Source organism: Euleptes europaea, chromosome 5 (genome assembly GCF_029931775.1).
Source record: "Euleptes europaea isolate rEulEur1 chromosome 5, rEulEur1.hap1, whole genome shotgun sequence".
In the NCBI taxonomy this organism is placed as follows: Eukaryota; Metazoa; Chordata; class Lepidosauria; order Squamata; family Sphaerodactylidae; genus Euleptes; species Euleptes europaea.
In genome coordinates this window covers 72,259,884-72,272,685 of record NC_079316.1, presented here as the reverse complement: position 1 = coordinate 72,272,685, position 12,802 = coordinate 72,259,884, and the positions used below count along the sequence as shown (strand labels likewise).

The 12,802-nt window shown below is 44.2% G+C and overlaps 1 protein-coding gene across 1 annotated transcript in view; it reads left to right on the top strand.

Annotated features, from left to right (window-relative positions):
• The first annotated feature begins 3,421 nt into the window (after nt 1-3,421).
• C5H10orf90 (chromosome 5 C10orf90 homolog) overlaps nt 3,422-12,802 on the top strand; it is a 130,505-nt gene continuing 121,124 nt past the window's right edge. Inside the window, exon 1 of the mRNA XM_056850205.1 lies at nt 3,422-3,589. Coding sequence (XP_056706183.1) covers nt 3,430-3,589 — 160 coding nt within the window. The 5' untranslated portion in view covers nt 3,422-3,429. The remainder of the gene's footprint in view (nt 3,590-12,802) is intronic.

Here is a 12,802-nt window from a genome sequence, read left to right as displayed (position 1 = left end):
CAAGGCCGGGCTCAGATTTAGTTACATCCTGTGAAACGTTTCAGAAACATTTCAGATCTGTACTCAAGGCGAACTAAATTATTCTAGAGTCATGCAAGGCTGATGAAGCCTCTTTTGGTGAAACGCAAAAGAATACCTGGGATCTGCGTACCTTTTATGCGGTTCTGAACCATATTCATATCGTGGTCCCCACCAGATGCTTTACATTACCCTTTTAAGGGATTTGCATTGGCTCCAACATTACGGGTGAAACAAAGGATACTGACTGTGCACTTGGTGCAAGTCAAGTCCGTGGATGGATCATTTTACTCTGTGCCGAAAGGGTTCTAAAGATATAATTATCGGACTTATACAAGCGTGCTGTGGGACCTATTTTGTAGATTTACATTTGTATATATTTGTAAATAATAGTTTGTGATAGTTTGGTTCAGTACCACTTGTCTTTTGTATATACTTTTTGCATGCTATTAGTTAGTTAGGTATTTCCTATTATCTTGTCACTTCTATGTTAATACAACTTGTGTTTGATATAAACATATTAGTGTGCTGTTATTTTGATTGAGTATCTCTCAGTACAGCACCGGGTGATTGTTATTTTGAGTTACATGCTTATGGCAATATGCCACTGAAAAGGACCCCAGGGCTGCTTGTCAATGGTGTGTGATCCCTGTGTTAAATGAAATAGGTTTGCTTCTGTATGTGGGGTAGAAGCACCAGGCATTGATGTGTGTGTGTGTGTGTGTGTGTGTGTGTGTGTGTGTGTGTGAACAGATGTCCATCTATAGGTGTTATCTGTAGGGTTCCCAGGTCCCTCTTTACCAACGGCAGGAGGTTTTTGGGGCAGAGACTGAGGAGGGCAGGGTTTGGGGAGGGGAAGGACTTCAGTGCCATAGGGTCCAATTTGCCAAAGTGGCCATTTTCTTCAGGTGAACTGATCTCCATCGGCTGCAGATCAGTTGTAACAGCAGGCGATCTTCAACTAGTACCTGGAGGTTGGCAACTCTAGTTATCTGGTTTCTGACCTCACTCATGATTTTAAAAATCTGAAGTGAGGATTTGGACTTACAAGCACAAGTAGCTGACTTTCAGGGAAGATGTATATTTGTCCTACATCCAGGTGTCAATCATTATATTTATTTCCCTTTTTCTCCAATAGAGGTTGTTGCTTGATACTGCAAATATGTGTTTCTCATATATGCCTCACAGGAGAAAAATCACCGCATGCCATTAATGCTGGGGCAGTGATAAACCCATGGATCAGTTTAGTCAAATCCATGTCTAGACAGTGGACATGTGGAAGAAGGAAGTGATTTTTCTGATGTAAACAAACACATTCTTTCTGCAGAATGGTTTCCATTTGGCAGGAAAGGCTATAGATGGCTTTCTGCCCTTTCATGGAATCTGGCTGTTCCCTTAGAGCATATGAATGAAAACTGGGAGGTACAGAGCTGTGTATATTCTGTATTTATTTATTTTTAATTGCATAATTCTGCAAGCTGTATCAATTGTGACTACTAAGCAAACTGCTTATTTGTGTAATTGATTCTGCTTCTCCTGGCCAAGTATAGGGTTGCCAACCTCCAGGTAGTGGCTGGAGATCTCCCAGAATTACAACTGATCTCTAGATGACAAAAAAACAAAAACGGTTATTGATTATTTATTTATTTAAAACATTTGTTCCACTTCTCCTGGAGAAAATAGTTGCTTTGGAAGGTGGACTGCATGGCATTAGACCCTACAGAGGTCCCTCTCCTCCATAAACCCCACTCTCCCAGGCTCCACCCTCAAATCTCCAGGTATTTCTGAGCCCAGGGTTGGCATCCCTAGCCAAATAAGAGGAGGGTATATCTCCTGGAAATTCTGCTCAACCCTGTCTTTTTTGCTTGGTTTCTGATATTTTGTTAGGCACTGCCCCACACGTTAACAACTCATCTTAGGGGCTAGAAACTTGCATTTAAAAATAAAAGCTGGGTTTGCCATTTAATGCCATATATCACTTTTTGCATTTGCCAATGCAATAATGAATGATGAAAGATTTAGTATATTCAAAAACTGCAGAAAGTCCTGCAGACACAACTTTCTAAGTAAAGTGGCATAATAAAACAGGAACGAAATAAATAACACAATTTAATTTTACCACTTTCCCAAGAATATTTTTTTTAAAACTTGTTTATTAAAAAGATATAGTCAGAACAACATAGTGACAATAAGATTAGACTGTATTCCATATATTAGGGATGCCAGCTTCCAGGTGGGCCCTGGGGATCCCCTGGAATTATAGCTCATCTCCAGACTATAGAGATCAGTAATGGATGCTTTGGAGGGTGGACTTTGTGGCATTGTACCCCACTTAAGTCCTTGTCCTCCTCAGGCTCCATCCCCAAATCTCCAGGAGTTTCCTAACCTGGATCTGGCAACCCTACCCATCCCCCCGCTGGTGGTGGGGACCTGTCAGCCCTACCATATCCCAATGTCAGCATAAGTAACATATTCTATTAGAATAATAATAAAAAACACACCAAATGATTCATTAACCATAATGTTGGAAGTCTTGCTTTTCCTGCCTTTTCTCCATGCCTTCAGGCACAAATAGGGTTGTTAACTAGCCTGTATTTTATTGGTCTCGTTAAACTGAAACAGAATTAATTTGACAAGTAGGAAATACTTGGTTCTGAAAAGCTAGCAAACCCAAGTTTTTATCAGCCTTTGCTCATATATTGCCGGACCAGTTCAGCAAGACCTGTCCTGTTCCACCCAGTCAGCGCCATACATGTAGGCACAGACAGCTTCTCGAGAAGTTTCTCCTGATTTCCCTGGGTTCGCCCAAAGACCCTGGCTGATAGTTTGTGCCCTTCACCTATGTCTTATCTCCAACCTGTCAGGTCAAAAGCAAGTTACATAAAGTATAAAACAAGCATTTGGGTGCTTAATCAGTCCTTGCGCTTGCTCCACAAGGCACCCAAGCAACAAAGAACACCACCAGCTTAAATATTAAAGTTGAAAGAATGAAAGATTCATGTGCTTCAGCCAGAGAGATATTCTTGCCGGCTGAATGTTAGATCTCCTGCCAACAGAAGGCTGAAAAATGCCGCAGACGGAATTGATATGCGGGCAATGGGGGCCCCGCATTTAGAGACACAGATTCGAACCAATCAGGCTAAATGAATCGGCAGGCCCAAGCCTTATCTTCGCAGATAACCCTCATTAATCCAGTGAGCTTCGGAGGACAAAAGGAAGAAATGAATTGCTTCATTTGTGTCGCTTGAATGGAATGCTAATGAGGGGAGGTGGAAAAAAAAGTTAATAATTCATGCCAGCCTACTGAGAAGGAGGCAGTTCCTGGCTTTCCCTGTTACCATTGCAACAAGTGGCTGCTGCTGGCCTAGCGAAGGCAAGGTGGGAAAACATTGGCACTCTCAAAGAGGCAAGATGCCTTCTCAGGAAAGGAAACCCATGCTCTGCATCACACACAGCCGGATGGATTTAAGAGCAAAGCCCCCAGTTGCCTGGAATCAGGAAAGAAAATCCTTTATATCTCAAATTTACTTCATCATTAACCACTCCTGCTGGGGGGGACCGCATGGCCTTGGTAAGTTTTGTACAGTATTTTGCTCTTCTAAGTGGCTGAAGAGTGTCTGGTGTTTGGTGGCGTGTCGGATGAACTTTTGAGAAGGCGGCGGGTGAGATGGCAGATTTTGTGTATATTGGACAATTTTAAAAGCAAATATTGAGGATCAGTCTTTAAAGCACTTGGATAATAAATATCGTGGAATAAAAGTATAATAGTAGATTCTTAAACATTTCCCCTTATCAATCAAAGGCTAACAAAATCTTATCAAAATAAGTAAGGGAAACTTTTGATTCTGTGTTCCATTTCTTGCAAGCCATTCTTGTAGATAAGAGAAACCAAAATGAATCCAGGTATTTCTTGTTTGGTGTTTTTTTTTTGTGTGTGTGTGTTTGTCTTTGTGCTCGGATAGATCTGTGCAATTTTCTGCTTAACATATACATAGTGTCAGGTGGATGCCATCAAGCATTTTTTGAATTTGTTAGAGTGTTTGTTGTGCAGCCTGAATGCTGCTTTCTAGCACGATTGTCTTCTAGGATGTATGTTCAGCTATACATCATTTGAAAGCAACGTTATTAATGAATCTTGTTTTTCCAATGGCAAAAAAGACAGATGCTGTGTCTGTGAGACGCAAAACAGTGGGAAGGCGGTGTTAGGCATCTATCTCCATTAGTCAGGGCATAAAAAACTCCTGAAAGTTTTGATTTGTTAGTCAACACCAGTGAAATTGTTAACATTTTCCCGTATGCCTTGCTACAGCAAAGACAAGCATCTCAAAATGTAAATAATGGGTTTGCATTAATTTGGAACAACTCACATGCCAACTTGCAAAATAGATTTTATCCCATTACAAGAAAAAAAAGACTTAAATAAATAACTTCCAAGACAAGAAGACAAATCAAAATGGGCTTAATCTTCTTATGTGAAAACAGTATTAGCATATGCCTTGCTTCAAATTTACTAGCTTTTCCTCACAATTTGTGATCTATAGCAACCTTGTTTCGTGTTGAAAGACAACATGGTTTTTACAAAAACGCAAGTACAGACTGAAAATGCTACTGATAGTATAGTAAAGCAACACAAAGTCATTGTGCATAGAAGAGCACCGTCAATGAAAATGTTTTTGTATGACTTGGGTGCAGCTTTTGTGTTTGGGACTAGAGACGCAGGAGTTATGCTGGGCTGGAGGAAAACTGGCACCCGCCGTGGAAGTTTGAAGCAGTTTGTTAGTGTTATAAGCTTGATTCTTGAGTGGATTTAGTTGGTCTTTGGCAAAGTTGTCTCCTTACTGGGTATAACACAGGCTCCCCAGGATATAAGCTCTGTCAGACGCAGCTACAAAAAGGACCTATTGTGGTAGTGATAAACAACACTATTACTTCAGTTGACACGGGGTGGGAGTTCCCACTCACCAATCAGTATGAAGATGTCCTTGTGCTGTAGGATTTCTGTCAAATGTCACCATCCTAATAAAAACCAGGTCTGTGGAAGTGAAGGTAGAAAATATTCGTATCATATCTGAGAATGTATCAATGGTGTGGGATGCGGAATCGTATAGTATAGCCCAGTCTCATCTGGTCTTATGTTCTTATGTCTTGGAAGCTAAGCAGGGTTGGTACTTGGATGAGAGACCGCCAAGGAAGACTTTGCAGAGGAAGGCAATGGTAAACCATCTCTGGTAGTCTGTTGCCTTGAAAACCCTATGGTGTCACCATAAATTGGCTGCAACTTGATGTTACTTTACACACACACGCACACACACACTAGTGGTATAATACCTAAAGTAATTATTTTGCTTAAATTTCCTAGGGGTTACATCCTTTCAATTCCCCATTCATCTAGTAAAGTTACAGGTAGTCCCCTGTGCAAGCACCAGGTCACTACTGACCTATGGGGGGACGTCACATCCTGACGTTTACTAGGCAGACTATGTTTACGGGCTGGTTTGCCATTGCCATCCCCAGATCTACACTTTCATCTAGTAGCATGAAAATAATATTCTAGGTATTGGGTGAGTGGAGAATCACTTTGGTCATTAGTGTTGTAATATGTGAATAAGTGTGTCAACCTCATGCCGTAATTCTAAATGAGTAACTGTGTTAGTTTGTAGCATCAAAATGAAACAGCAGTCCAATTGCACCTTAGACTAACAAAATGGTTAGTCTTTAAGGTAATAACCCAACATCATGTAGTTAAATGTATGCCTTTCCACCAGTGAAGCCACATGTCCTTTGGCAAGCTTTGGGGTACCGGCCAATTTAAGAAATGGTTTCAAGGGTAAATTTTCTGTACCTGGAGAACAACAAAGAAATGGCTCCGGAAATCAAATGGTATTTTGTTTAAAAAATTACCCAAGAATGTACATATATCTGTTTGCATCATAACATCATAACCAACCTGTGGTCTTCCAGCACTGCAAAGACATTCACCCAGTGTGAATGTGAGCCAGCATGGTGTAGTGGTTAAGAGCGGTGGACTTTAATCTGGAGAAGCAGGTTCAATTCCCTCCCCACTCCTTTACATGAGCGGCGGACTCTAATCTGGTGTACCAGCTTTGTTTCCCCACTCCTACACATGAAGCCAGCTGGGTGACCTTGGGCTAGTCACAGTTCTCTCAGAACTCTCTCCGCCCCACCTGCCTCACAAAGTGTCTGTTGTGGGGAGAGGAAGGGAAGGGGGTTGTAAGCTGGTTTGTGACTTCTTAAAACAGGGATGGGGAACGTCCGGCCCGGGGGCCGTATGTGGCCCCCGAGGACATTTTCAGTGGCCCTCAGGAGCTCCAGGGCCTAGCCACGGAGGCACAGCACAGCGCGGCCCTCCCCGAGGGTGTTCCTGGGGCCGCGGCGCCCTTTGGACCTCCTCTCATCGACTGTTGGTCGGCGAGAGGAGGGGGGGGACGCTTCCCCCAAGGCTGCCCCCTACAGTCGCGGCATGCAGGAATGCTGTGGCACACTGTAAGCCCCTCTCGCCGCCTGTCAAGCAGCAAGGGGGGGGAGAGGCCGGTGGCTCCCAGCGGCAGAACATGCGTGCGGGAGCTGATCGGGCTTGGAGGGCCTTTTGTGGACTCGGGGTGGGAGGGCATGGAGGCTGTGGCCCGGTCGCACGGGGCTGCATGTGCTGCTGTGTGTGTGTGTGTGTGTGTGTGTGTGTGTGTGTGTGTTGGGGGAGGCGGGGAGCCTGGCGTCCAGTTGCATGGGGCCGGCATGTGCGGGTATGTGTATGTGTGTGGGGAGGAAGGCTTTTCTCTCTTCCTCTTTTTCTGTCACTCTTTCTCCTTTCTCCCCCTCTCTCCCTCCTCTCTTTCTTTGTCTGTCTCCTTCCGTCCTTTTCTCCCCCTCCATTTCTCTGTTTTCCTTCCTTCCTCTCTTCCTTCCCTGAGGATTGGCTGCGGGCTGCGCCCCCCTGGTGCCTCGTTTGCTCGGTGCCCACCGCTGGCTGCCCTCCCGCCTGGGAGGGGGGAGAGGGGGTGCGGGGGTGCCCTCCAGGTCTTCTCTGCGTGGCCTCCCCTGTGGTTGCCAACCTCCAGGTGGTGGCTGGAGACGGCAACCCTAGCCTCTCTCCCCCCCCCCCCCGCAGGGAGATCTACACCTGGTTATGGCCCGCAAATGATGTTATAAGTGAAGAAAATGGCCCTTGGCAGGAAAAAGGTTCCCCACCCCTGTCTTAAAAAGGTAGAGAAAGTCGGGGTATAAAGACCAACTCTTCTTATTCTTCCTTGGACAACTGCCTGGTGAGCTCTAATCATTCTGTGACTGTAGGGGCTACCAGGGAAGACTGTGGGTTCATTCCATAGTAATTGTATTATGGATACTGAATTCTTTCCTATCTTTGTTTAATGCTATCCTTCTGGCAGTGGGCAGGGGTCAACTATCCATGCTGATTTTATTAGATATTTTAGTATCCTTTCATAGGGCTGATCATGAGGTTTTATTGAAATGCCCGTGGGTCCTTGCAAAAGATAATGAGGTTCCTTTCTGGCAGGTACAGCAAATGATTTCCCATCGTTTTAAAGGCGGGCTACCTTTAGCTCCTGCTGAATGTGGTTTTTTTCCTATTTAAAATGATGCCTATGATCTTGATGTATTTACAGTATCTATAGTCAGTATATGTATGATCTAACCTGCTCACAGATTGTTTGCAGGAGAATTGGTAAAGTGGCAAGGTTGGCATTCATTCCCTTTCCCTTGATATAAAACCTACTGGCAATGTTGAGTTTTGTTTTTATACAGCACCCTTTTAAACAATGCTGATCTTTATCAAACAATGCTTTACAATCCTAACTAAACAATAAAACCAAAAGCAACAGTAGCATAATATGTTTGCTTGCATTTTTTTTGTCTTTATGAAGGTATGATGGTGTTCTTGCTTTTGAATTTTTTCTAAGGAACAAACACAGCTGCCTGAAATTTTGGAACACTAAAACAGTATCAAGGAAGACCATGGAATTTCCTTCTCCAGAATTTGTCCGCTCTTTTAGTGCTTATTTTTATGTTGATGTTTTGCCCAGTTTCCTCTCCCTTCCTGTGGCTGGTGCTGCTGGCCAGCAAATACCTGAAGCTGACTATGCATGTTCAATGTTCAGGGTGGGTACCAGAGACTTTGAAAAAAACAAACACCTATCTGTTAAAGACCTTTGTGGAGTCCACGTTGGCCAAGGATCATTGTTTGCGATAGATGTAGGAGGACCAGTTGTCAATCTTTTTGAATCCATGTAAGTTTCTAGACAGAGTTGGCCCACCCCCTTTACCTGCTCACCACTGTGCTCAATACCAGGCCACTGAGAATGTGGGATTCTTGGGAAACCTTAGCTAGATTGGACTTCCATCCAAACTAGACCAGAACCAGGGTAGTTTGCAACTACCAGAGAACCTCCAGGTATGGATTTCTCAGTAATACTGAGAGATCTCTAGTCTTGCCTCTTTACTTGGGACGTGTCTGTGAAAGAGGATGTCTGGCTCCCCATCCAGGTGATCTTGCTCCCTCTTCCACCTCCTGTGTGTTTGAATGGAGATGTTCTTCAGGACCTTCTCTTCTAATTCAAGTAGCCTTGACTAGCATAAGCAGTCTTGGGGAAATGGATGAGGGAGTTTGTCATCAAAATGTTGCCTTTCCCTTGAGAATCAGTCACATTGGGTTGCTAAGAGAACTTTATTTCACAAAACCTCTATTAAAACAGGAAGCACAAATAGCTAAGAATTACCTTACAGAAAAGAGGGAACTATAGCCAATGTTAACAGAATTCTGATGGGTTTGAGGACCACCACATGCCTCCTAGACCTGTGCCCAGCGGGGATGTGCTGCGGGCTCTCCTGGGGGACATTATCAACCTGTCCCTGAATACAGGGGTCTTCCTGGGGAGTTTGAAAGAAGGCAGTGGTGCATCCACTCTTAAAAAGACCATCCTTAGATCCTACCGCCCAGGGTCTAACTTATCTTTCCAGGGTAAGGTAGTTGAGAGGGCGACAGCTGAACAGCTTCAGGCTTTCTTGGAGGACACATCAGCTCTGTACCCATTTCAGTCCAGCATCCGCCCTAACCACAGGATGGAGACAGCTTCGGTTGCCCTCACAATCTCTGCTGACAGCTGTGATGAAATGGCTGAAACAGAGCCAATTTAAATTCAATCCATCGAAGACGGAGGTCCTGTGGCTGGGTCAGGGAGGGCCGGAGGTGGTGCGCATGCTGCTGACTCTTGACGGTGTGCAGTTGACACCTACGTCCACCGTCTAGAGCCTGGGTGTGATCCTAGGTGCCTACTTATTGATGGAGGCTCAAGTCACAGCCGTAGCCAAGGCGACCTTCTATAATCTCTGCCAGGCTAGGCAGCTGGTGCCGTACCTCTCCCGCCCTGATCTAGCCACAGTGATCCATGCAATGGTCACCCTCAGGCTAGATTACTGTAACTTGCTCTATGTGGGACTGCCCTTGAGAGTGCTCTGGAAACTCCAGCTGGTCCAGAGCAGCAGTGAGGGTCCTTACAGCGACCCCGCTGAGAGCACATATTCAACCAGTGCTCTGGCAACTGCACTGGCTCCAGGTGGAGTACCAGATCAGGTTCAGGGTGCTTGTATTAACCTTTAAAGCTCTACACAGTCTGGGAACCTCTTATCTGCAGGACCATCTCTCCTGATATGCCCCCCCAAAGAGTGTTACAGTCAGCAAAGAACAACTTGCTGGTAGTCCCCGGCCTGAAAAGCATCCGGCTGCCCCGGCCTGGTGGAACTCTCCATCTAGTGAGACCAGGGCCCTGTGGGACCTAATGCAGTCCCACAGGGCCTGTCAGGTGGAGACATTCCGCCAGGCAGCAACGGTTTTCATCATAGCTGGCCTCCCTTCCCTTTCCCCTTCCCCTTATTTTATTTGGGTTGATGTGATTGGGGATCCTGACCATTTCCCTCCAGGCTGGCTGCTGCCCTGTGTGCCATGAATGAGGCACCAGCTGGATCTTAGACTTAGGAATCATTGTTTTAGTTGTAATTATTTTATAATATTAAGTGATCTATAATAATGATGTTTTAATGACGTTAGCTGCTCTGAGCCCGGCCTTGGCTGGGATAGAGTGGAATACAACTTTAAGGAGAAGAAGAAGAGTTGGTTTTTATATGCCGACTTTCTCTACCATTTAAGGGAGACTCAAACCGGCTTACAATCCCCTTCCCTTCCTCTCCCCACAACAGACACCCTGTGAGGTAGGTGAGGCTGAGATTGACTTGCTCAAGGTCACCCAGCTGGCTTCATGTGTAGGAATGGGGAAACAAATCCAGTTCACCAGATTAGCCTCCAAAGGTGACTGCAGGCTCAAAAAGGTTGGGGACCCCTGATCTAGATGAATAGTTTCTTGAAAGGGAAAACTGGCACTTCATACAAATGGTTATCTTGCAGGTAGTTTTTACATGGAAGAACATTTAGCTTGTGATCTCCCTCCCCTGCAGTCTCCCAGTTCTCCTACTTCAGGAATGTACTCCCTCATTCTGCTGGATGTATGATGATATGGGCTTATTGCTTATAAGGATATGTTTCTAAGACAACATTGTCCAACATCTGGCTATCTTTGTGATAAATACATTTGTGAAACCTGAAAACTTGTATTCTTCTATCCTATAAGATAGTGATTCAACAAAAGATGCCACTTTTCTTATTTCAGGATTTTTCTTTCTTGAGACCTACAGATAACCTTGTCAGATTATCATCTTCTGCAAAAATAGCTAAATCTTGATCAGCATCATTTGTCCCCATCTTGATGGAGATTGCTGTTTACATCACCTTTTTTTGAACTGATTTTAGTTTTTGTAATTTATGTCATATCAGCCTCCCTTTCTTCTGTTGCTGGGAACTGGGTTCTGGGAAGACTTTGGAACTCAAAAGTAATATTTTCGGAGACATTTCATTTTGTTAATTTGTTGTTGTTGTTCTGATGTTTGACATTTTCTAATCATGTACAACTCTCATTGGACTAGATTCTCTTTCTGCAGCACTGCATATTGTAGACACAATTTGCTTTAATCAGGGCCCTTGGTATTCTGAAGTACTTCGGAACAATTTCTACAGCAAATTTGAATAAATTCAGTAGCAATGTCTGACACAGTGATCAAATGTAATTGCCTGCAATTTCACACCCACAAGTTCCTTAGTTGACTGCAAAATTCCTGGAACTCGGGCTTTTCACAATTTCATCACCATGGAATCCTTCTCTTCACTCAAGTCTTTGAAGGCACTTGCATGTCAGGAAGGGTTTAGCATAATGTATGGAGATTCAGCCATGCAGCCCTGTTTTTTTTTGAGCAGAGGGGAGGAAAAACCCTCATGAGAATAACCCAAAAGTGAGCAAGAGATAATGACACAAGAAGCATAAGATTGCATATCCTCATTAACTAACCCCAGATGATACTGTTCATTCATGATAGCCTACCCAAAATAATTAACCTCTATAAAAGCCTCACCAGTTCATAGGGTTGCCAGCTCTGGGTTGGGAAATACCTGGGGATTTTTGGGGCGGAGCCTGAGGAGGGCGTGGTTTGGGGAGGGGAGGGACTTCAATGTCATAGAGTCCAAATGCCAAAGCAGCCATTTTCTCCAGGTGAACTGATCTCTGTCGGCTGGAGATCGGTTGTAATTGCAGATCTCCAGCTACTACCTGGAGGTTGGCAACCCTACCAGTACAGAAGCCACCATTAGTGGAACCCCCTGAAAAAAATAACAGATATTAACAAATAATTACATGTTACTACTGTGATGGTAGAAAGTATGAATAAACTCTGGAAGGAAAGAAGAGGGAACATTTTCCTTGTTTGTCTACCCCTCATCCCTCCTGTGTTAGTCTTTTCCTTCAGATGTCTTCTCACACTTTATATTCCATCCAGGGCCTTAAACTTCTTCGCACCTTTTCCCTCTGTTTATTTCTTTTCTCCAGTTCCTTTTTTCCTCCTAAGCCTTTCTTTGAACCAGGCTGGCAGCTGTGGCAGAAGTCTATTAGTGCTGAGTTTCGAAGCGAAAGTGCTTTCCCCGCAGTGCCACTTCCAAAGCAGCACTGCGTACGAATCTGGTTGCGCACTCCAGAGTGCAATGATAACAAAGTTCTTCTGGTGAAGCTGCAGGACATGGTACAAAAGGTATCTTCTTAAATGCCAAGGTGGATTATTAGTACAAAAGCAACTGATTGACTCCGTAGATCTGATGTGTGAAATTTGGGTATCAATATAATGACCATTGCAATATTTGGTGACTTGTTTTTTACTACAGAGTTTGAAGAAGTGGCACTTGGAGTCTTGGATGAGTTTTTAGTTTTGTTGGGGTACTTGCATGGATTCACACTGGTATAAATTACCAGTCTGTTTTGTATCAACTGTTGATACACAACCAATGTGTGTATGGGGGTCTTTGTTATAATGCATTACTGAAATTACTCTGATTGTTTATGGATTTTTATTCCACCATTCCTCCAAGGAGCACAGTGTATGGGTCCCTCCCTTTTATCCCCACAACAACACTGTGAGGTAGGCCAGGCTAAGAGACTGTTACTAGCCCAAGGTCACTCAATGAGCTTTAAGGCAGAGTGGGGAGTTGAACCCATGTCTCTCAGATCCTGGTCCAACATTTTAACCACTGTACCGCACTGGCTGTCTGACCTGTGGGATTAAAACAGCATCCTATACAATCACTCGTGCAGTAGGTGGGTTGGTATCTGTAAAAAATTAGGAGCAGAGTCAGCATTATGTTGCCCTGTATTACTCCACT